Here is a 25,726-nt window from a genome sequence, read left to right as displayed (position 1 = left end):
CTTACTTAAGATGGCGCTACAATCCTATGTGAAGTAGGGCCTCACCCAACAAACTTCTCCATGTAGCTCGGTCCCTAGCTAGATGTCTCCAGTTTGCGCTCCAAGTTGGTTGAGGTCATTTTCCACTTGTGCGCGCCCCCTGATTCGAGATCTTCCTCTACTGCGCTGTCCTGTTGGTGTGGGTTCGAAGACTTTCCGGGCCGGAGCATTGGTTCCCATGCGCTCTACGTGACCCAGCTATCTTAGTCGTTGGACTTTTACCCTTCTGGCTAAGTCTACGTCGCTGTACAGCCCGTACAGCTCGTCGTTCCATCTTTTCCTCCACTACCCTTCGATGCATACGGGACCGTAGATCACACGAAGAACTTTTCCCTCAAAGCGACCCAAGGTGCTTTCATCCGCTTTTGTCATAGTCCATGCATAGCAGAACGGGGATGATAAGTGTTGCGGACGCCTGAACATCCTCAGGTCCTTAGGGTTGCAATTTCTGAAAAAAAAACGAAATGAAAATAAACAAAATATAAAATAAAAACAAGAATAAAAAAAAGGGAAAAGTAAACATGAACTTACCAGAAGAAAGCACACTGCGCAGTCGTGTTTTGCTTGCTCAGAATGGTGTCGGTGACTGACAGCTCTCCAATCTCTACACGGATGCGAAATAATAGGCGTGTTCCAAGGGCGAGGTTGAGTTTCGGGGGCAAGATCCCCCCCCGTCCGACGAGCTGACGCCGTGCATCGCAAGCAGGCCGCGTCCCCCGGATCTCAACAATCCCACCTAACCTATTCCAACTCTTCCTATCTCTTTTTCCTACCTCATCCTTATCCTACCCTTCCACTTCACCCACCTCCTCTTGCCTCGCAACATAAGGGTCTTATATAGCAACACTCTGGTCCCTCGAGAGAGGACTTTACCACTCACTTGCTTTCTTAGTCCAAAGAAACAGCAGTTAGCAAGAGTTATTCTGCGTTTGATCTCAGCACTGGTGTTGTTTTCTGCGTTTACAGCGGAGCCTAGGTAGACGAAGTCCTTGGCTACCTCAAAGTAACGTCTGTCGATTGTGACGTTTTGATCAAAACGTCGGTGTTGTATGTCCTTTCTTGACGACAGCATGTACTTTGTTTTGCCCTCATTACCCGTTAAACCCATTTTTGCCGCCTCTGCCTCAATACTCACAAAATCCCCATTGACATCACGCTGAGTTCTTCCGATTATGTCAATGTCATCAGCATCTGCTAGTAATTGGACAGACTTTTGAAAGATAGTGCCTCTAGTGTTGACGTGTGACCTCTGCACTATTCTTTCAAGCACGATGATAAAAAAATCACATGATAGCGCATCACCTTGTCTAAAACCTTCTATTCTGTTAAGTTGTTTCCAACCTTTATGGAGCAGCGTGAATTCTCCATGGTCATCCTGCACAAACGGACGAGTTTTGCAGGGATGCCAAAACTAGACATGGATCTATACAGCTCATCCCTGTAGATGTTGTCATATGCGGCCTTGAAATCGATGGTTTTTTTTCAGGATCTGCCGTAATGTGAATATTTGATCAACTGTGGACTTTCCTGGTCTAAAACTACACTGATAAGGACCTATCAGGTTGTTGACGATGGGCTTTAGACATTCAAATATTACGGCAGAGAAAATTTTATAGGCGATGTTATGTAGACTAATTCCTCTATATAGTTGGTGCAGTTTAGAGGGCCTCCTTTTTTCAGGATCGGGCAAACAATACTGAGGTTCTATTCATCAGGCATGCTTTTTTCCGACCATATCTTACAGATAAGTTGGTGCATGCTCCTAACGAACTTATCTCCAGCTGCATTGGATATGGCAATCTTTACTTCGTCTAAGTCGGGAGGACGGGATTGTTTTCTTTCGTCGTCTATGTTGAATGGATCATCCTGCCTGACAGCGGAATTCAGTTCGTCGTCACCGTAATACAATCTGCAGAAGTGGTCCTTCCATATCCTCTAAAAGTCAGATGTCATTAATTTCACACTTGGAACCTTACATGACTATCTTTTACTTGCAGAAAGTACCAATAATATTGTTGTCTAAAACAAAACTTCATCCATATTCACAGGTAACAAGTCTATTGCAAGTCGCATGTAGATTTTTGTGTTGTAAAGAAAAAGTCCTTATTTCTTTTTCAATATTACTAGAAATCATAGAACTATGAAACTTTAAGTTGAATTAAAAAACACGATCAGCTGACAGTTTGACGTAAGTAGACTTGACTTGATTGTAAGGGAGATATTTCTTGACTAACTTTCCAAAAAGTTGCCTTTATTGAAAGCCAATTTTCTGGCATATACAAGAAACTAATCTTACCTTCAAGTTCCTTTTGTCGTCCAAGCCTTTCCAAATTCTATGAAAATAAACTCGGTTTAAAAGGTTTTTTTTTTTTTTTTAAGAAGACATTTGTATAAAGTGAAACAGGTAAACAAAAAACCCAATTAGAATTGTATATGTCAAATTATCTATTTATGGAAAATCACGAATGAATAAAATATTGCGGATTGCGAAACACTCATTCCGTGTGCACCCAAATGGGTTTTTTCTTCCATTCTTAGTGTTGGCTAACTTTACTAAAAAGAGATGTAATGAGTACAACTGCTTATTCTCACAAGTCAAACAAGGAAAGCTAGCTAAATAATTCAATCCAAGGGGAAATTCTCAGCTGTCACGTATCGTGGTCGAATAAGTTAATTGTAACGTAACGTCTCAGTAGCCATACGTCATTTCCATTGTCGAGAACCAGATATCATACCACTGTACCGAATCCAATTCAAGAAAAAGACGAACAAGATTTTGTGAAGGAAAAATATAGAAATCAGAAAAATTCATAAATTCCAGTGAAAAATACAAACAAAATACAAGAAATGAACGCACATTAATCGGTTTACATTAAAACTAATCAGTTTCCACAAAAGCACTTCTGTGCGCAACGAACACAAATTAATCATTACCAAAAAAAAAGAAGAGATTTTTTCTGCAACTTTTTTCAGTTTTGTTTTAGTTTATTTTTTCCTCATTTTGCTGCTTTTTCAGTAGCTTGACTAATTTTCCTCTTACGTGCCAGTGCCAGCCACTTATACGTAAGCCGTCGGCAGAGAAGTGAACGTGCGGAGGTAAAGGCGAAATGAATTGAGTGACATCGCCGTCGTCTGCATTTTTAAAAATTTCTATTTTTTCCACTTGCAGTTTTGGCTATCAGAAGCTGATTTACAATAAGAAAATACATTGTGATTTTATGCTGTAGTGTCAATTCGTTAGCAACAAAAAGTGTTTTCGAAAAATATTAGAAAAAAAACAACAAACAAAATAAAACATTTTAACCATAAATGTTTAAAGGTGTGTGAGCTTACCGCAAAAGTATCAATCTCCCTACCGCTCTGCTCTGTCCCATTGCCTATTGCCTTTGCCTTCGTTATTGTTGTTGTGTCGCTGTCGCTGTAGCTGTAGCTGTCGTCGCGTCACTTCTTCATATCTTCGAAAAAAATTTACTATCAATTCGTCGTGTCAAAAAATTTCGATTTGATTTTATTTTATCAGACAAAATATAAAAACGAGAAATTTCCAAATTTGGTGCTTACGACTAACGAGACGAGGATTAGTGTTGTGTCTTTTTAAAGATCTTCTTAAGGTTTACTCGTTTTTAACTTAAGACGGAGGTTCTAAGTGCGGCCAAAAAAATCATGCCACTCTTTGGTAAATCGCAAAAAAGTCCTGCGGAATTGGTGAAGGCTCTCAAAGAAGCTGTCAATTCACTGGAACGTGGTGACAAGAAAGCCGAAAAGGCACAAGAAGATGTCAGCAAGAATTTGGTAAGTTTTATTGTTAATTAAAATATATATAGTTTATTTAAGAAATAAAGCATAACATTTATGTACATGACATGACATGAAATTATTTTGTCTCGTTATTTGGCTTAAAACAAATACAGTGTGTTACGTATGATAGTAGGAATGCGTCAAGTCGTTGTCGTATCGTAGGTATTGTGTTTTGCTCTTAGTTGAACGTGTGATTCATAAAAGGTTTTTGGTGTGTTTTTATTCGACGCATTGCCAATGAGAGAAATAATCAAATAAATTTAAATGTTCTTGTTGGTTAAATCATTAAGAATTCCTTCTTTTGGGTAGTTATTGTTTCAGAACTTACATTAATACAATAATTTGATTCCTATTCTAAAAATATGATTTTTAACGATTCATATTTTAAACTATGTATATTTGAATTATATCACTTAAACCGAATTGTACGAAATTTGTTGATGAGACTTTCTCCACTCTAGTTAAATTATTTTTGTGTGCTGTTGTCATAACAAAGTTGGTATATTTTTGTATTTCTATTTCAAATATCTATTTTAAATAAATGCCTGTTAAGGCTTATTTATTTATATTATGTCGTAGATTAAATGACATTTTTGCTTTGCGATCTAATTTAATATTTATACAAATTTATTTTGATTATAAGATTTTCCAAAATTATTATCGATTTAATTGCAACAAAAACAAAATGTTTGATTATTTGGGTAGCGTTATTTCTTTAATTTAAAAAAAAGTAATATTGTTTAATTTTTGAATGAATTGTGTGAAGATTAGTGTTTCTAACTATCCAGTAAAGTAAAGGAAATATAGCACAAAAAATTGATATTTTATTTACTTGCCACTTCTGTTTTATCATGACTTATTATTATCTATTAAATAGCAAGCGAAATAAAATATTCATATTCAAAATTATAATTTTTCTGATTGGTCTTTAACGTTGGCTTACCTACAACATAATTTCTTTCTTCTCAAAGCAATGTTCATTTTTACGTTCCCTTGCAAAGACAAAAGTTTGCAAACGATATCTGCATGTTTTTCAACATCGAAGCTCACTCTTCGAAATATTGCATCCGTTCGACGTATAAGTGAGATTTTTGATTCAATATTCATACAAATAATTGCAACACATACATAACCTAAAATAGCGCTTCATGTATCACAGAAATCAGGCTACAATATGGACTTTGAATTTTACTATTCTTAGAAGTCTTCAAAATACAAAAAATTGATTATGAATACTATACTGACATTTTTTCTTTATAATATTGAATAATTTTAGATTTAGTGCACTTTCCTATTTTCTTATAAGGAAACATTTTTTATATTACCTACACACCTATTTTAGTCACACAGTTTATTTCTGTTTTTTGTTCAATTTTTACATTTTAAAATTGTACATTTAAATTTAGAGTAAATAAATTTTAATAATAATAATACATTGCTGCTATGCGATTTTCCATAATTTTTGTGTAACATTAGTTGTGTTCACCGAGGTTTTGTCTAGATCAGAACAGCATAGTTTCGTGAGAAACGTCAGGTCAAGTTAGAACCAAAAATACTCCATTTACCAAGATCGGAATCTTTCGTACGTTTCCCTCTCCCAAACCCGGTTGTTTACATTGTTGTATTTGTAATTTTGACAATTAGTCCATGAATAGATGTGAAAACAAACAAAAAACGATGCCGTGGGCTAGCGGCACTTTGCAAAGCAAAAACAAAATGGTGAGGTTAATATGTTTTTTTCGGTTTTTTCTTTTTACTTTTTTCGATGAAAAAGTCAGTTTTAAGCTTTAATTTTGCAGTCATTTTCTTGATAGCGAACCAATGTACATGTTTGTCTTGAAAAGAGCATGTTCAACATCATTTTATTGTAATTAATTCACTAATTTAGAGTAATAACTTCGAAATTCTTTAAATTTCATAATTAACCTTGAATTATTGTATCCAAGATGCGTTCGAAGAACCATCAAATTAAGGGTGCGAGCGCAATTTTTTTGTATTGAATTGTAATAAATTTTCGTTAATGAACGGCCCAAATATTGTTTGCAAGTAATCAAAATCTTAATTAATTTAACTAATCCAAGTATATTTATAGTTTGTTTTTAATGATTTAAGCATCTATTCTTCAATTCCATTTTGATTGATAAATATTAAGTTTTAAAAAGAGTTATAATCGAAAAATAACTTATCCATAACATTCTTGATTGATGCATGCATACATGTGTTTTTGCTATAAAAAAAAAACTTTACATCAAAGTAATACCAATGTTTTAAAAAACTAATCAGAACGATTATAGCGAACCTGTTGAATAAATGCAGAACAAAAAAAATGAAAATTTTGACATACATATATCAAAAAATGAAAACGTGAAAAAATCGTTCTAAATTCATTTACAACTCATTCAATAGATCAAAAAATCGACATTAATGTTTATTGGTGACGTTAAGAAGTTTTTTTAATGAATTTCCACAGTTTAACGCAAAATATAATTTTCATTCATTTCGTAAAAATGTTTAGTTACCAAAGTTCAAGTTAACTTATTATTGTTTAAAGGGTATGTTTGATAAAAGTGCTGCTAATAATAACAAAATTAATGAGTTACGTATATATTAAAAATGCTTTACACAAAGCAACTTAATTTTAAAACATGGTTACCTCAAATTTGTATTTCAAAATCTAACTAAAAACAAAATTCTAACTCTAACATAGTCCCTTAAAAAGAAATTTTCAGAAATATTTCTGCAACAAACAAAACTAAAATTTGGTTTTGCAATTATCGAATTGCTTAAATGATGAAAATACTAATTTAATTGAGGAAAGAAAGAAATACGGAGGCATCTGCCTATTGTTTCCACCTGAACTTCTAACGTCTTCTACTTAACCAGTTGCAACTTACATTGATTTCGCAAATAATTTAAGTAAATAAAAACCAGTACTAATAAATCATTAAATATGTATTTGGTCAATCTTATTTTATATCCATTAAAAATAACTATTTGGATTGAAAATAAAAAGCTATACAAATCTTCCAATTTAAGACCATGTCAGCACTTCAGATTCTGTTGGTTCGGATTGTTTAGTTTTTGAACGAGGCCATTAAATATTCAAAATAAAGCATTTATATGTGCCTGCAGACTATAATAAAGCATATTTATGGGCCGGAACACTAAATGTGAGAATGTGTTTGATTTTTGCATCATTTTACGCACACTTTCTCACATTTAGTGTGTACTTAGCTTGTAGACAAACCGAAATGTCAGTCTGAGATTCCGATCTTGGTAATGGAGTATTTTTGGTTAGAACAGTCAGTTAAACGTCATTTTTTTTTCATTTTTTGTGTTTTTACTGTGAAAAATATTATTAAAATTTAAAATCAAGTGATTGCTAAGAAAATACTAAATGAAAATGTTAGTGATTCAGACACTTGTTTCATTTTAACCTCTTTCGATATTCAACCGCGTATTTGGTGAACACTGCACAACCACAATCTTTCCTTCGTCGGATGTCAATTCAATTTGATGCATTTCTTTTTTTTTTTCAATTTATTTTATAATTATTTAATTAAACAAATTGGCAAAATAACTTTATTTTAATTTTTTTTAAATCACGAGAAAAAAACACAAAGCACAGCCAAATCAAAACGTAAACAAAAAAATGACAACTTCGATTTTGACATTTCTCACGAGTCTGTTCAAACCTGATCTGACTCAAAAGGAAGAACAGAAAATCCTGCTCTAAATTATTCTAGGTTTGTCAATGAACAGGAAAGTAGAACAGTTCCCACAGAAAAAACCTCAATGAACAGCAAAAAGCTGTACTTTTCTGTCAGTCCAGCACAGCGTCAGTGAACACAGATATTTCTAATTTAAGGCCAAATTTTAGAAGTTTGAGCTAAACGATGTCAACGTACAAATTTCTATGCTAACTAAATTAATATGTCCATTCATTCAAATCCGCACTAATTTGTATTTTATTTAACGTACATAATATCTACTTATGCACTAAACGTATTTAATAAGATTTTGAAATACAAAAATTAAATATATCATTGATAATAAAACAAAAGCACAATTAACACAAGGATTATTGTTAAATAAAATAAAAAAGGACTAATAATAAAAAAAAAAGAACTCGATCCTGCCAGGAGTCGAACCTGGAATCTTCTGATCCGTAGTCAGACGCGTTATCCATTGCGCCACAGGACCTATAAAAATTTTGCTGCCCAAGTAAATTCAGTATAGAACATAAATACACTATTGGAATGAGATTATTTATATCTATGTAATCAAATGCGAGGAACTTTCATGCAAATCAAAAATTCTAAAACACAAACAAATTTAATGATTTACCCAGTTCTAAAAGAAAACATCATCTATAAAGCCTTAAGAATCTTAAAATTATTCTAGAACTAGAATCAACTATCTATAAAATGAATAATGAAAACTGCAATTAATTTGGTTCAATCGTCACACTTTCTACCTGCATTATGTAGTGATTTCTTAGTTTTGTAGGAAAGATGTAATAGAAAGAGTTGAGATATAAACGATGACCTCGAAGCTGTTCAGAAGTTTCCATCATCAAAAAATAACCCTTTTGTTGCTCATCCACAATTCTTAAAATTATTCTTGTATGTATTACAAAGTCTGTATATAAGGTAAATCAAATGGAAAGAAACTTTTGCAACCCACAATAATAGACATTTGACTCGAATCGAAAACATATAGTTGTCTTACACACTTTAATTTTGTAATTTTACGTAATAAAATTAGCTGCAAAACATTTTTTTAAAGGGGTATAAGCCCACCTTTATTTTTATAAGCATAGTTTTAGCACCTTTAAATGTGTAATTATGCTTAGTTACTTAAGGTTGCGCTATACAGTCCGGGCTTCAACTAGCATGCGCCTCCAGCTAGTAAGTTGTCTCCAGTTTCGCACGCCAAATTGGTTGAGGTCCTCTTCCGCTAGAGCCGCGGTCTTTCTCTGCTGCACCGTTCCTAGGATTCAAAGACTTTTTGGGCTTGAGCATTGATCTTCTATTCCCTCTATATGAACCAGCCATTTAAGTCGTTGGACTTTAATTCTTTTGAGCAGATCAGGACCAGATCGTGTTTCAACTGAATTTTATAAAAATGCACCAATACAATTTCTCCAGAAAATGTGTGAAAGTTTTAACTACATTTTTAATACGGCCCAGGTACCTAACTCTTTCAAAGAAGCTCAGTATTTCCCATATATAAAAAAGGAGACCCAAATGATCCAACAAATTATAGAGGTATCTCGTTTACAAATGCTATAGCAAAAATATTTACAGGAGTGTTACTTTCTCGTATAACAAATTGGGTAGACGAAAACAGACATCTCAGCGTATATCAATCAGGTTTCCGCTCTGGTTTTTCGACTACTGATAATATCTTTGTGATAAATACAATTATCCAGGATTTCCAACTCCGTCAACGTAAATTATATATTTTCTTTGTAGACTTCAAGGCAGCCTTCGACACTATAGATAGAAAAGCGCTATATTTTAAATTAAATCAACTGGGAATGTCGACAAAAATGTTAAGGATAATAAAGGAACTGTACAACGGATCAAAATCAGCAGTATGGGATGGAACAAAAGCATCGGAATGGTTTGAAACCAAAACTGGTTTAAAAGAAGGATGTTTACTAAGTGCCATGCTGTTTGTCCTTTTCATAGACGATGTAACATCCTGTTTACCTGCCGGAATAAACATAGCTGACAAAGTTATAAAATGTCTCCTTTACGCTGATGACCTGATTTTACTAGCTGAATCACCTGAAAGTTTACAGCTGATGATTAATAAGCTAAACGAATATTGTAATTCCTGGAACCTTATCATCAAATCTAAAATTATGGTAGCAGGCTGTTCGAGAGGACGATGCTCACGAAGAGAGAAATGGTATTGCGGTAGAGAGAATATTGAAGTAGTCAAAACCTACAAGTACCTTGGAATCGATGTAACTCCAACCTTCAATATGAAACAACATCTCTCTTCAAAACTTATCACAACGAAAAATGCCATTAATATTAGTTGGAATCTCCTATTGAGAAAGAAAGAGGTGCCGAATTCAGCTAAATACAAGTTATATGAAGGGATTCTACGTTCAATGATGTGCTATGGAGCTCAGGTGTGGGGCTTTCAAGAATTCGAGGAAGTCGAAAAACTACAAAGATTCTTCATCAAAAAAGTATTTCAGCTTCCTAAAAATACTCCAAATTATATGCTTCATCTCGAAACGGGACTAGCCACTCTTTATATATTCACTCTGAAACTACATGTTGACTACATCATAAAAGTTATCTCGACGTATAGTCAAGAAAGGCTGCAACACGTTCTAGGATTGTATGCTATCAGAAGGAATCATCCCTTTATACAAATATGTAAAGAACTAGCTGAATCAGTCGACTCACCTTTGGATGTAAACATTGAAAGACCATTAGAACTCAGAAATCAAATGTATGCTATAATAAGAGAATTAGATATAAAACACAGAGAAAACTACACGAAAAAAGCACTAGAATCAGAAAACCGACTCATATACCCAACTCTAGTCCATAACCTCAACGAAAATAATTATTTCAAAGACTCGAATAGCTGCAGAAAAATATCGTTGTTGTTTAGAGCAAGAGGGGAACTCCTCAACTTGAATGGAACGTCTTTTAACAATAGCGAAACCAATTACTGCACACTATGTAATCAACATGCTAGAGAAGACACGTTTCATTTCATGGGTATTTGTCCAATTTCCAAAAATTATCTTTAACCCTAGAAGAACTCAACGAACTACTTAATGGACCGAATTGGGAAGCAATATATAAATACTGCAAAGAAGCTCTAAATTATAGAAGACTTATTATTACGGAATTTATTTAGAATATTTAAGTTACATACAAGAACCTAGTAGATACTATTATATAGGTCCCTCCGACAGACGGCAAATTTCGCCATTGTCATTTCATTCATTTAAAAATTGTAACAAAACAAAATGTCAAAACTGTGTTAAATAAATGAATCTTAATCTAAAATCTAATCTAGTCCACATGTAAAGAAAACAACAACTTTGAATCGAAATTGACTCCAAGATCACGAATCTCAGATTTGCAATCAAGAATCTGCTTAAAAATTTGGTAGTTGTTTATCATTGGAACCAAAGTTCGATGTGCAGTAAAAATATTACATTTTTGTATATTCGAAGGAAGAACATTTCTTTCACACCAAATGGATAAAATATTTAAATCATTCTGAAGATTTTGATGATTATTTCTATTTTGTATGCAAAGATATATTTTAAGGTCATCAGCATACATTAAACATAAGGCATGGATGTCACATAAGAAATGGGATTTCATTAACTAAAATATTAAAAAGGAGTGGTCCAAGGTGACTTCCTTAAGGAACTCCAGATGAATATCCATTTCAAAAGCAACCCATGAATACCGAAAACTTTTAGTTTAGCTATAAGAACTTTATGACAAATTGAGTCAAAAGTTTTGACAAAATCAGTATAGATAGTATCAACCTGGTAGCCAGATTCAAAAGAATCGGTGACATATCTACAAGAAAGCATAAGATTTGTTGAAGTTGATTTACCTGGCATAAATCCATGCTGCTCATTACAAATATGTTATTTTATATTAAAAAACAAATGATCCTTGACTATGAGCTCAAATAATTTAGGGATTGCAAAGATTTTAGAAATTGCACGATAATTAATATTAACTTTTTTGTGCTTGATTTGTACATAGGACTTACATATGAAAATTTCCATTGATTCAGAAATAGTCCAGTAGAAAGGGATTTATTCGAAATTATCAGAAGCGGTAAAGCTAACGAAAATTGACATTGCTTTAAAACAAAAGATGGAATTCCATCAGGACCAGGATTCAAACTGGGTTTTAATTTTGAGATACCATTTAAGATATCGGATTCAAAAAGATTAAGTTTTAAAATATTCAGCCTTATCACAGGCCCCGTCGCACAGTGGGGCAGAAATGGCCATTTTATGCTATTAATTATTTTTTAAGGTAAAAATGCTATTATGATGGCTGTTTGTGTTTTTATGACAAAGGTAGTAGTTTATTGAAACTTTTGGTACAGTTTTAAATTTCGGGAATATTGTATAAATTAACCTGGAATCGCTTATTTAAAAAGTTTTAATTGACGAATTCTACTTGTTTAAAAAATATTTTTTTTCTAACCTATGTATGATCACTTTTTTGAAGAATTTTAGTATTCTGAATTAGAATCCGAAGCTTAAAAATTCCAGCACAGCGCGTTTCTGAGCTATTCTAAAACAATCCCTTCACGATTTTGAGAAATAACAATATTAAAAATGTCAACAAAAAATGTTTTTAAATTCTTTTGAGATTTAGATCTCAGTATAATTTTTGAACGCAAAAGTTGTCGTAAGATCTAAAAGCACTTAAAAATAACATGTCTGCGACCCTACCAAATTCTATCAAAATCCTGTGAATAGAAGTGATTTTAATAAACCTACTCTGCGGGACATATCATTTTAATATAATACAAGATTTCTTGCATATTCAGATTAAGATATTTCAAAAATGGGATTTGTTGGAATTTAGTAGTTTCGAATTCGTATTGAAGCAACGAAACCTTGGGTAAGAAACATTTGAGTACACAATTATGTTGTAATTTAGTGTTGTCGAAATACTAGGCAGTTGACAACTTATACATATGTATGATTATTAATAGAGTTAAACAATTTCATGAATATTAGAATAATTGGGAATTAATAAAAAGGAATGAAATGAATTTATTGTTCTGTGAAGGGTAAGCTGTAAGAAAAATAAAAATAAATACATTTTTTTCTTAAGCATTGGAAATGTTAGTCTTCAGAACCTAAAAACAAGTTGCAAAGTGCAAAATGAGAAATTGTTTTTAAAAAAGTAAGGAGTAGGCAAAATAACATTTAATTTAGTGTAGATGTCAATTTACTTAATTTTTTTTGATTTAAGACTCAAAATTGTAAATTTGTCACAACCTTTTTTCATTTAAATAATTGTTTGAAAAGTTTAAAAATATTGTTAACTTGCAATTTAGAACAGAAAAGGAGCAGAGAAATTTTATTGAAAAGAAGGACTATTGGTATAACAATTTTGAGATAATTTTTTGAAAAAAAAAATTGAAACACTTAAAAACAATTTTATAATAAAATTTAGCTATCAGAAATTGAATATTGTTCCTAAAATTTTGTAAAATAAATTTATAAAAAGAAGTAAACAATTTTTCAGATTTTAAAATACTATAACTTTATTTTAAAAAATTGAAAACAAATATTTGGGGCAAAAGTCAAGCACTTTTGTTTTTTTCGTAGTATAGGTATATTGTTCCTGAAACTTTTCCCACTTTCAGACCTGCTTGACTTTTGCCCCAACAGAAGATATGAAGTGAAAAGTAAAAAAAAGCCTTAACAAAATTTCTTCTTTTCATTTCAATTATTTCAATACAAAGATTTCTTTTTTTATATTTTTAAACTTCAATCATAATCTAAATACCTTCATCTAGGTGTGACATTTTTTTAAACTTTTTTCCGATCTTAATTTTGATTTTATGGCTAAAACTAAAGTTAATCTTTTTTAGCACTTTTTAAGGGGGTATTCTGGTCTAGAGACATGAATTTTAGGTAATTTTTGAAGTGCTGTAGAAAAAAGCAAGCAACAATTTTGCCATCAATTTTTGTATACATTATTTATTTACATTAGAAGCATACAAAAAAAAATAAAAAAGTAAAAAAAAAATCAAAATTACGTTAGTTATCAGCTGATGGAGTGGTGCGTCTCAAAAATTTGGTGCGTGACAATACCCACGATTTTAACCCTCCTTGGAATCTGAAATCAAAAACTAAAAAAGATTATTAATCTACAATAATGTCGCAATGTCTGGAACTACGAAAAAGTTACAAACAGTTTTTTTTACAAAATGGCGGCTGTCTAAAGAAAAATACAAAAAATTTACCATTTTTTTGAACATTCTTCGATTTGTTAAAAATAGTAAAAATGAAAATTTGGGGATGGCCGTAGTTCCGGACGTAGACAAGTCCCTAAAGAAGACTCTCTTAAAATTTCAAGTAAATCGGTTCGGCAGCACCTGAGAAATCGTGGGTATCAGATTCGAAAAGGCAGTTCTGAGAAAAACGCGTTTAAAGTACCCCATTTTTTCTTTTGTTCTATTAGTTGCAGCCCAAACAATTTGGATGGCTGCTCAGCAAAATACTTATTACTCCGAAAATAATTTGAATTTGGAAAAATCCTCGCGTAGACATATTCTTAAATAGTTAAACAATGAAAATATGAAAAGAAAAAAAATCGATTTTTTTTAATTTCTAGACCAGAATACCCCCTTAAATAATCGATTTTTGCACATTAAAAGTCTACTTTGATGGGCTGTCTAACCTTGACTACGAGACATAAAAAAAAAAATCACACTCTTCATATCAGATTTTCCGTTAACTTTAAGAGAGCGAACTTTATAATCCCGTTGCTTTAATTTTTCAAGGTGACCTTTTTATCATCACCATGTATGGAGCTGCCCCACTGTGCGTCGTAATAGATTCGTAGTACGAACCCCGAATAATTGAGTTCGTGAAAATTGGTATCACTAGCCCCGAATGAATAGGAAGTTTAGCAGTTTTTTCTACGCACAATTATTTTGATCGGAGTTTTTAAAATGAAAAAATTGCCCAAGAATTTTTCGAAAATCCCTGAGGAGGAAGTGAATTCGTTAAATAGCTAAAAATAGAGTTAAATAGCTTAGGCCCACCTTCTAAGGACACCTCTAGTTGGAAAAAAGTAAATTGAATAAATTAGTCCAAACTTTTTTATAATTTAATTTAATTCTTAAGTGTGGTTAAATTGGAAGGCATAAATCAAGAGGAACATGGTTGAGAACAAAAAAGAATGCAAAGCTACAGGTGGCGGAGCAAATAGAATGCATTTTTTTTTAGCAGCCTCGAAGAAGGTGTCATAAGAATGAATGAACTTTGACCAGCGGAATAAGAGATCCACAATCTTATATATTCGAAAATTCTTCCGAGCCTTTAGAATCAAATGAACCTTGTCAAAAGAACCAACTTGCCGATGTTTCGATGTTATCAGACATAGTTGATGTGGGAAATGTTCCACGGCGTCTTCCAACCACTTCGCGTCAATCATATGATTCATCCAGTCTTCGTGTATTTTCTTCATTTATTGCAAAGATTGCAACGACAATACTATCAACTTTTAAGATAGGTAGAAATGGCGTTCTCAAGGCAACCTAGCCTGAGATCCAATTAGGGCTGTATTGCGCCGTTTTGATACCAAAATCAACTTTTAAAGACAAAAACAAATAAAAATAAGAACAAATCGAAAGATGAAAAACGAACTTTTATTTAATTTTCTTATTTTGACGCATATCAGCTGATTTTAAAACTCCGAAATTAGTATTTCTGTATGGCAATGCTTTCTTGAATTCGTTCGGGGCTTATGATGTTGATGTATTCGTATTCGTAGCGTAACACAATATTCGGGGACTCGCTACGAGGGACTCTGTGATAGGGGTGATAAGCATTACTACTGGAATAGCTTTCCGCTTGATAAATATTAAATGAAGAATGGTCAACATAAAGCGACTTAAAAAATTGAGAAAAAAGTTCACACAACTTTGTAAATCGTTTGATGTTTGACCATTAAATTCCTTATTTTCTTGGAGAGCAACAGATCGTTTTTATTATTTAAAAAAGTCCAAAAAGCTTTTGGATTATTAGAAATGCTGGTTTAAATATTCATTACATATATTTTTTCTCTTAAAGCATCCTAACCCGATCTCATCTTGCCCTGACAAGGTTCAAGTCTTAACACCATGAATTATGAATGTCTCTGACTATAATAAAATAAAATAAAAATTATTAAGGGCGAAACAGCTCGTAAGGGCTCTAAAATTTAAATGCCGAATCCGAACGTCTTATTTAAGAAAGCATTTTGAATGACAAGAACTATTCTGAGAGTATCTGTCAATTCCTCGAAAGAGATAGTACCTTTAAAAAAAGGTTTGTTTGGCACAGGTAGGGGTAGAACCCAAGATAGCTTGATATCCCTGTGCACTTTTTTTTTTAAATTCATTTAAAGTAATTCATTCTTAAGACCATCTTAAAGCTTCACTCTGGAGAGTTTGAGGATCCAGCAGAAAATTGATAAGACGATGAACCATCAGGAAGACGTTGACAACATTAGTGCTTTGTATAGTGTGGCCATACCTTAGTTGTTAAATACGGTGATACTAGTGTTGTCCATATTTAAACTTTTCGCACATTTTGTGCAACTTTTAATCATGTTTTTTTCTTTTTTAATATAAAATACTAAATAAATCCCCTGAAGAAGCTGGAATTAAAGATGATCATTTTTATCACTTTTTAACATTTGTTTGTTTTATTTTAATTTTGAAAAAAAAAATGTTTGTTTTAAATAAGTTTCTATTCAACTCAATTATTTATGAAAATTATATTTTTGAATTTGTGTTTGTATTTAACACTTAAAAATCCAGTACTTACTTACTTCCTTAGGTCGTCAGACTTGTTCAGTCCACAACCCCTTAAGGGACATAGGGCCTCTACTACGCCTACGCGCTATCGTGTACGGTTTCCGGAGATGTGTTTCTGCACCCTTCAACTTTTGCCAAGTGACGCTGATTCCGCCTCGACTGCCCTGCGCCATGTGCTGCTCGGTCTTCCAGCTCTTCTTCCTTCTTGTGTGAGCGGATTCCACTGCATTGTTTGGCTTGCAATGCAATCGTTACCTTTTCGCCAAAAAATCCTTAGGAAGTTACAAAGACGTCTAAAGGTTTGCAGCTTTCTTATAATGGCTGAAGTAACCTTCCAAGTGCTGCACCCATAAAGAAGCACAGATTCGACAGTTGTGCGAAACAGTCGTAGCTTTCTTCTTATTGTTAAGCTGATAGAGTTATTCCTCCAAATTTTTGACAACATACCGAACGGCGCATTTCCTTTGCCGAAGCGGCAGATGACGTCTTGTTCAGTTCCGCCTTCGATGGAGAATATACTTTCAAGGTATTAAGAGCTATCAACTTTTCCCACCAGTTGCGAGGAAATATTTATTTGAGAGGATGATCTGGTTTCGAGGCTGATAATTTTTGTTTTGCTGGAATTAACCCTTTCGTGACGCACGGTACACATATGTACCATATAAAGTTCAAACATGCCTTAAATTTCGCAGGGCCCCCATAATCAAACTAAAATTTGACCAGGTCGTCAGTGAGTATTTTGCGAACAAAATATAACGGCTTTTTGAAATTTCAGTTACTGTACATTATTTTATTCGAAAGTTTTTACTCACACGTAAGGCCAGAAACTCGAGCTTGTGTTCTTTTTTTTTGTAGTTTAGTGCATACAAATCAAATATTTTGGGTAAAAACTGTGATTACATGCATCATAAATTTATAAAGTGCGATAATATCATAAAAGGTAAGTGATTTGGATCAAAATAGAATAATAATCATCAAATAAAAGTGCATGGTACAATAGTGTACCATTCGTCCTGTATGTTGGTACTTATAAGTACCGTTCGGATTTTTTGGCTACTGCATTATACTACTTTCGTTCTTAGACTTCAATGGACAACAAAGAAATTGAAAGATTATTGAATGATGAAGGAGAAAATTCGGGTGGAGCAGAATTTTCTTCTGATAGTGACGATTCGTTTCGACCAGATCCAAGTGATGAATCCGAAACAGAAAACGACCATAATTCAATCTCTGGAGAAGATTCGGCAATTTAAACCAGCTTACAAAAGAATATTTGAAATCTAAGCTTGGAAAAATAATTAAAAACAGTGAGCAAATATTGAAGAAGTGATATTATTTAACGGTAAATCTTTGGCGCTACATTTTTGTTTTTGTTCAAATATCTTATCTTTACTATCTAGTTCAAAAAAAAATGGGTAAAAACAAGAGCTGCACACCAGAGCTAAGGAAGATAATTATCCACAAGTACTGCAAGGAAAAGGCTACCATGGATAACATCGCCAAGGATTTGCTTTGCTCCAAAAAGATGGTATATGGAGCAATTAAGGTCTATAGGGAGACAGGCAGCACGAAAACTCCCAAAAGGAAAAACCGTACAAGAAAAACAACTGCCAAAGAAGACAGACTTATTTGTAGGCTAAGCAAGGCCAATCCTTTTGCCACCAGCAAGGAAATTCATTCAGCTGTGTCATGCCAATTAAGTACAGGAGTAACGTCTAGGACAATAAGGAATAGATTGCTGGAAGTAGGTTTGCGGGGTTGCATTGCTCGGAAAAAGCCACAATTTCAAAAAAAAAATTAAGACGTCGATTAGCATTTGCCAAGGAACATGGACAAAAACCATTAGCATTTTGGAAAAAAGTATTCTGGAGCGATGAATCAAAATTTAATATGTTTGGATCTGATGGTAAAAGATATGTAAGACGCCCAATTAACAAAGAACTCGATCCTAAGTATACCATCAAAACGATCAAACATGGTGGTGGAAATGTGATGGTTTGGGGAGCCTTTTCGTGGCATGGCGTTGGTCCTATTGTGCGCATCGATGGCCGAATGGATCAGCATATGTATAAAAACATATTGGAAAATGTTATGGAGCCATATGCTTTTGATCATTTGCCAGTTTCATACATTTTTCAACAGGATAATGATCTTAAACACACTTCACGTTTAGTGAAGTGTTGGTTTGAGGAAGAAAACATCAATGTTCAAACAAAGCCCTGATCTCAATCCGATCGAAAACTTGTGGGCTGACGTTGAGAGAAGTTTGGGAGTCAAAACTTCCAAAAACTCAAATGAGATCTTCAAAAACATAGAAGAAGCTTGGCGGAATATCCCACTTCAACGCTGTCAAGATTTGGTAGCTAGTTTACCTAAACGGTGTGCAGCTGTAATTGCTAATAAGGGTTACCCCACAAAATATTGATTTTTTCAATCGAACAAAGGTATTTTGAAGTAGAAAATATAATTTCCTTACCTTTTATTTGTATTTTTTTTTTTTCAGTGAACTGATGTTTCTAATTATTTTTCCACACTTTTATTTTTTTTTTCGAATATAGTGCTATTTATGTTATAGTTTTTTTTTTAATAACTTTTTCATAAAAGTTTATATAAAAGAACATTGTTTTTGTTATTTGTTAATATTTATTTAGTTTGATTAAGGTTTTCTATCTTTTGTAAATAAAAAAGTAAAACGAAAAGTTTGTTTCTAATTATTTTTCCACCACTGTATGTACCAACGCCCCCTGGTCACGCCCATAAAAAATGTATTTTTTTTTTATATAAATTATACTCATGAACAGCCCCTTAACAAATTCTGAAATAAAAAAATGTCTGTAACTTCATCACCTGAATAGCGTCCCGAAAGGGTTAATTTTCAGCCCCACAACTCCTGCTTCTCTCTCCACACTTGTTATCTTGTAAGCAAACATCGTCCATGTAATCCAAGTGCTTTAAATAGGATCTCAAAGTCCAATGGATCGCTCCGCTACCTGACAAAGCTGCTCGCAGTACATCGCTTAAAAATCCAGTGAGTACTAAAAAAACCGTTAGATTTCATTGAGATTTTTAACATTCTATATTTTTAAACAATTACAAACGGAAACTCTTAAATATCTCGAAAGGTGTTAAAATGGACGTATACCAATTTCAAAAGTCATTATTTTAATCACGCAAGAGACAAGAGAAATTTAAAATTCCTTTGTTGCATTCCATGTTCTGTATAACGGTTTGAAACAGTTTATTTTGTTTTTAATTTAGTAGTTAACATTTTATTTTTGCTACATTCAAGACTTATTTCATATACAGTGTCGAGCAAAAGTCTTGGTACCCGTGTGTGTATTCTTGATAAATGAGTTGTGTAAATGATATTAAGACACAATTTTCAATTTATGTTTTGATTTATTCAAGTTTAAGTTTATTTAACAAATTAACACAAGAAAAACAGAAAAATATCCTTCAAGAATCTTAAAAAAGTTAAAATAAAAGTATTAGTCCCTAACAACAATAGTGCAAAAGTCTTGGTACCTTAGAAGGACAAACGAATTTAATTCGGTTTCGAATGTTTTATGTTAAGAATATAATTACCTAATATTTTGTGGGAAAACCTTTGAGCCGAATAACCTCTTTTAATCGATTTGGCATAGAGTTCACAAGTTTCCGCGTGACATCTGACCCTATTAATTCCTATTCTGATACCGGGATCTCTTTAAGGTGGGTTTTGCTCGTTATATTGTGTTTTCGAAGTCGTTTCTCTAAGACATCCCATAAATATTCGATTGGGTTAAGATTTTTGGGGGGGGGGGTGTAACTAGCATGTGGGGCGTGTTGTAGGCGATCCACAACTTTAAATTTGTAGCCGTATGCTTGGGATCGTTATCCTTGTTTTCTCCACACTCTAATCCTCCCATCTGAGCCAAAAATGTTGAATTTCGAGTCATCGGAAAATATTACGTTATCCCAAAATTCATTTGATTTATTTTTATAATCTTTTGCAAAGTCCAGTCTTTTCTTTTTATTTATTTCACTTACAAACGGCTTTTTACGAGGTGTGCACGACTTAAACTCAGATCTCTGGAGCGATCTTGCAACTGTCCACGGAGAAACTGTTTTATTTAAACTAATCTGTATATCGGTAGCAATCTTTAGAGCACTTTTGAATGGACCTTTTTTTATTATACTCGCGATTTTTCGTTCATCTCTTTCTGTAAGCTTGCGTGGACGACCAGACCTGACTTTATTTTCGATTCGGTTTTCTTTATTGTAACGGTTAATCACATTTTGTATGGTAGATTTGGGTCGTCCAACAATTTTATTAATATCCGCATAACTTTTACCTTGCTCATGGCAATTAATAATAATTTGACGCTCATTTACCGTTAGTTCTTTTCTAACCATCGCTTTTTTGGTTTTACACAACAAAATTTCTTTAACCTTAACCTGCACGACCGATCGCTTTGTACTGAATGACACATACATGTCATTATTACAAGCTTCATGCAAAAAAAAAAAACAAAGCCAACAGGACCGTTACAAATTTAAACAGTTAAAACTGGTAAAGTGCAGAAGTACCTAGATTTTTGCACTACTTTTTTCATAGATTTCAAGGTTTTATTATTTTTTGCAAGAAAATAGAATTTGTTTTTGAAGTTTTTCTATTGGTAAAACAAAGAATAAGGTTTTATCATAATAAATAACTTGATGCATGAAAATTAAGTCCTTAAGTTTTCTTTTCTTTCAAAGCTTTTAATGACATGGCACTTTGAGTACCATGACTTATGCTCGACACTGTATGTATATATTGTACCTATTTGTTGAAGATATTACCGTTGATCAACAAGTAAATAAACTCAAAGGCATAGTATAACGTACCTAGTGTATTATTAAATTTAATTTGCAAAGTGTTTTTTAACAACATGTCGCCATAATCCATGATATTATTCTCATCTATCCAAAAGATATACTTGATTGGTTGATGATTGTCTTCTATATTTATTTGGTGTATAATATGAATACACCGCTTACGTTATCGGTGGCAGAGTTCAGGCATAGAACGCTGGAATCAAATTTAATCTTTTTTGTTTTTTTTTTTTTTTTTTCAAACGCGCACACAAAAACTATTACGTTTAAGTAGAGATACTATTGCGTTGTGACTGCTATGCGCTGTGGCTTCTTAAAGGCAATCCCAATCATTTACAATAAACGCGAACTTACCTACAAAATATGCATATATATATATTTATTTGTTTATATGTACATACCTACCATACGCAATTTGCAATTTGTTTGCTTAACAGCCCATGAATTGCTGTTGAAACTTCCAGTGGTCTAGTAAACTTTAATTCGATTTTTTGTTTTATTCTTCATTGAATTTATATGTAATATGATGTGTAGGAATCCTATGTACGTACCTATATGCACCTACTTAAAGAGATGGGCGACATGACATGACTGTCAGTCTGTTTATCACGACAATTTTTCATTAATCCAATTTGTGATCCAACCTCGCCTGTTCAAGCGTTGCTGTAGATATTTTATTTTATAATCTAAACCGCTAGTACTAATCAAGTCAATGGCAGAGTGCAGTAAAAAAACTGGCTTTTATCCAGGGACGTAGTTAAAAAAAATTACATTGTATCGTTTTCACTTTCAAGAGTCCGGACTGGAAAATGTTGATTATTGTGACTCGTATAAAATTGAAAACTACTTAATAAAGGGTGATTTTTTTGAGGTTAGGATTTTCATGCATTAGTATTTGACAGATCACGCGGGTTTTCAGACATGGAGTCAAAGAGAAAGATGCTCAGTATGCTTTGACATTTCATCATGAATAGACTTACTAACGAGAAACGCTTGCAAATCATTGAATTTTATAACCAAAATCAGTGTTCGGTTCGAAATGTGTTTCGCGCTTTACGTCCGATTTATGGTCTACATAATCGACCAAGTGAGCTAACAATTAATGCGATTGTGACCAAGTTTCGCACTCAGTTTACTTTATTGGACATTAAACCAACCACACGAATGCGTACAGTGCGTACAGAAGAGAATATTGCGTCTGTTTCTGAGAGTGTTGCTGAAGACCGTGAAATGTCGATTCGTCGCCGTTCGCAGCAATTGGGTTTGTGTTATTCGACCACATGGAAGATTTTACGCAAAGATCTTGGTGTAAAACCGTATAAAATACAGCTCGTGTAAGAACTGAAGTCGAACGATCTGCCACAACGTCGAATTTTCAGTGAATGGGCCCTAGAAAAGTTGGCAGAAAATCCGCTTTTTTATCGACAAATTTTGTTCAGCGATTAGGCTCATTTCTGGTTGAAAAATTGCCGCATTTGGAGTGAAGAGCAACCAGAAGCCGTTCAAGAACTGCCCATGCATCCCGAAAAATGCACTGTTTGGTGTGGTTTGTACGCTGGTGGAATCATTGGACCGTATTTTTTCAAAGATGCTGTTGGACGCCACGTTACGGTGAATGCTAACAAACTTTTTGTTGCCAAAAATGGAAGAACTGAACTTGATTGACATGTGGTTTCAACAAGATGGCGCTACATGCCACACAGCTCGCGATTCTATGGCCATTTTGAGGGAAAACTTCGGAGAACAATTCATCTCAAGGAATGGACCGGTAAGTTGGCCACCAAGATCATGCGATTTGACGCCTTTAGACTATTTTTTGTGGGGCTACGTCAAATCTAAAGTCTACACAAATAAGCCAGCAACTATTCCAGCTTTGGAAGACAACATTCCCGAAGAAATTCGGGCTATTCCGGCCGAAATGCTCGAAAAAGTTATCCAAAATTGGACTTTCCGAATGGACCACCTAAGACGCAGCCGCGGTCAACATTTAAATGAAATTATCTTCAAAAAGTAAATGTAATGGACCAATCTAACGTTTCAAATAAAGAATCGATGAGATGTTGCAAATTGTATGCGTTTTTTTTTTTTAAAAAGTTCTCAAGCTCTTAAAAAATCACCGTTTATAATCAAAACCGCTAATATTGGTCAAGTCAATAACACACTGCAGTAAAAAAAACTACCAAACATATCTTGTTGCCGTTTTGTTCATCAGCATACAAACTCGCAACTTTCCATTTTCTATCAAATGTTTGGAATTTTATCATTATTTCCTCCTCGATACGTAGTTCCAATTGTCGATTCTACCACCCATTTTAAATGAATGCAGTATTGAAAAAGATCTCGGCTACGACACTGCTTTTCCATCATTACGGTGGGGTGGCGAATTATACAATGAGCAGTACATTCTTAGACCTTGAGAGGAGAATTTTCTTGCCTACTTGCATCATGTATACACGTCTGCCGCATGATAAAGTTATTTGGTTACCTTGACATTGAAAGAACTGTTGTGTTTTTGTTTAATAGGAACGTTTGTGTATAAAATTTTCTGGCTCGAGTTTTCTTTACTCCGTTATGTGATATCAACAGCAGGAGTATGAGTTTGAAGGCACTTTTTATTTATTTTGTATTATTTATTATTGATTTTACCAAATATGTAGCAAAGGTACCTACATAAATGTCATGCAGGCGAACATTATTTCGCTTGGGCTGTTTTCATTGTTTTGATCTATTTTTGGATGTTTTTTGTATTCAATATCAGCTGCGGTTATTGAGATAGTGAAAGTAAAGGTTATCCTCCCATGTTGCTTAATGTAATTTTGTATATATAGAATATCTCTTAGAGAGTAACCCTTATGGAAATTATTATTAACTTACAAAGCCCTGATAACCTTGAATCGATGTTTGAAAAAAAAAATAACATGCAACAACTTTTTAATTTATTTTTAATAAATATGATCTAAAACGCTTTGAAAAAAAAGAGAACAAATAAAGACATCTTTTCATCACATTTAATCAAATCGGTCCTCCTGTTTAGATTCTAGCTCGATGTCCATGTACATTTTCTACTATGTACAGGTGTTGACCATGATCTGAATAAGAAGTTTTTTCGACTCTCGAAAAATACATACAGTATCGGACAAAACATTTGCAACTAAAAATGAAAATAAGCATTTTCTTTAAAAAAAATTAAAATTTTATTAAGAATCAAGACAATCGTGATAAATATGTATAAAACAAAAGGAAAAATTTTAGTAACTTAACGTTTAGGGGCCTATTATGTAAGACAACTAAGAGCAAAGTTGAGTTGTAATCCGGCAATTGGTATTACCGATCACAACTAGTTGACTGTCACAAGTCAACCAGTAGTCAACTAAAAAATGGTTGACTTTTTAAATGTGTTCGGGGTATTATGTAAGCCAGTTGAGTTGTCTCTCAGTTGTGATTGTTGTCAAAATTGAGCAACTGATATTTACTAGTTGTGTAGTGCATTTGTGTGTACAAAAAAATAACGGTAGGCATAAACAGTTCATTGAAAACCAATTTTTTTAAGAAAATGGAGGAAAAAATGTAAGTTTTACAAATAATAATATAAACATCTGTAAGAAAATATTTTTTTTTGATTATAAATAGCTAAACCTGCCCAATTCAAAATACTAAAGATGGCATATACACTTACAATCATGACATTCATTTCTATTTAAATAGAGATGTTGAAGATTTTTTTTTGGTGCTATGATTCGAACATATTCCATCGATGCATCCTATTACTCCAGGAAATCTGGTTTTCTGGTAAAAATGAATTTTTAATAAATTCATCTCATCATTTGTCATACAAGCCTTAATCCATTGTGGACAGATAAGTTCTTCTACTACTTCTAGCACTTCTTTTAACACTACCGAAACTGTTGGCTGAGCAAGGCCTAAATTAAAATCATTACCACTGCACTTTTGGTAACTTCCTTCTGCCATGAAACGTAGGGCAGTGCAGAGTTTGAGAATTGGTGGGATTGTGGAGGAACGCTGTGGTTGTTTCAAATGATCTTTGATTTCATTTAGCACATAAACAAATGCGTCTTTGTTGAGTCTGAAATAACTTATAAATCTGAAACAAAACAAAGACATTAAAATCAACACTCATCAAAGAATTCGTTTATAAATAATACTTTTTGTTTGGAAGTTCCAATGGATTGGAGTGATCTCGAATATTTTTTCTCATCAGCGCAACATTCAGGGGATTTTCTTCTTCCGAATTTTCAAGAAACAAATCAATAGAACTCTCCATTTCCTATTATTTTGTCTTTTTTATAAAATTTTGCACTGAATTCAAAATTTTGAAATTTCTACGTATTTTAGTTTACACAGCTGATTTTGACACGAAACAAGCACATAAAAGTAGGCAACGTATTTGGTCAACTCAACTGAAAAAAGTTGTCTCCCATAATACCATTTTTTTTTTTGCAGTTGTCTTCAA

The 25,726-nt window shown here is 33.3% G+C and overlaps 1 protein-coding gene and 1 non-coding gene across 3 annotated transcripts in view; one reads left to right on the top strand and one right to left on the bottom strand.

The window, feature by feature from the left end:
- Positions 1-2,747: 2,747 nt before the first annotated feature.
- LOC129946123 (protein Mo25) overlaps positions 2,748-25,726 on the top strand; it is a 31,806-nt gene continuing 8,827 nt past the window's right edge. The window contains exons 1-2 of one of the 2 annotated variants that reach the window (XM_056056165.1): positions 2,748-3,135; positions 3,209-3,831. In XM_056056165.1, the coding sequence (XP_055912140.1) occupies positions 3,703-3,831 (129 nt within the window). In that variant the 5' untranslated portion in view covers positions 2,748-3,135; positions 3,209-3,702. Of the gene's footprint in view, positions 3,832-25,726 lie in introns of both variants that reach the window. The other variant, XM_056056164.1, reaches the window with a different exon arrangement.
- Positions 7,968-8,040, bottom strand: Trnar-acg (transfer RNA arginine (anticodon ACG)). Its single transcript has one exon. It is a non-coding gene; the product is annotated as a tRNA-Arg (tRNA).

The sequence above is a fragment of the Eupeodes corollae genome, chromosome 2, assembly GCF_945859685.1.
Source record: "Eupeodes corollae chromosome 2, idEupCoro1.1, whole genome shotgun sequence".
NCBI lineage: Eukaryota > Metazoa > Arthropoda > Insecta > Diptera > Syrphidae > Eupeodes > Eupeodes corollae.
This window is presented reverse-complemented; position numbering and strand designations above follow the sequence as displayed.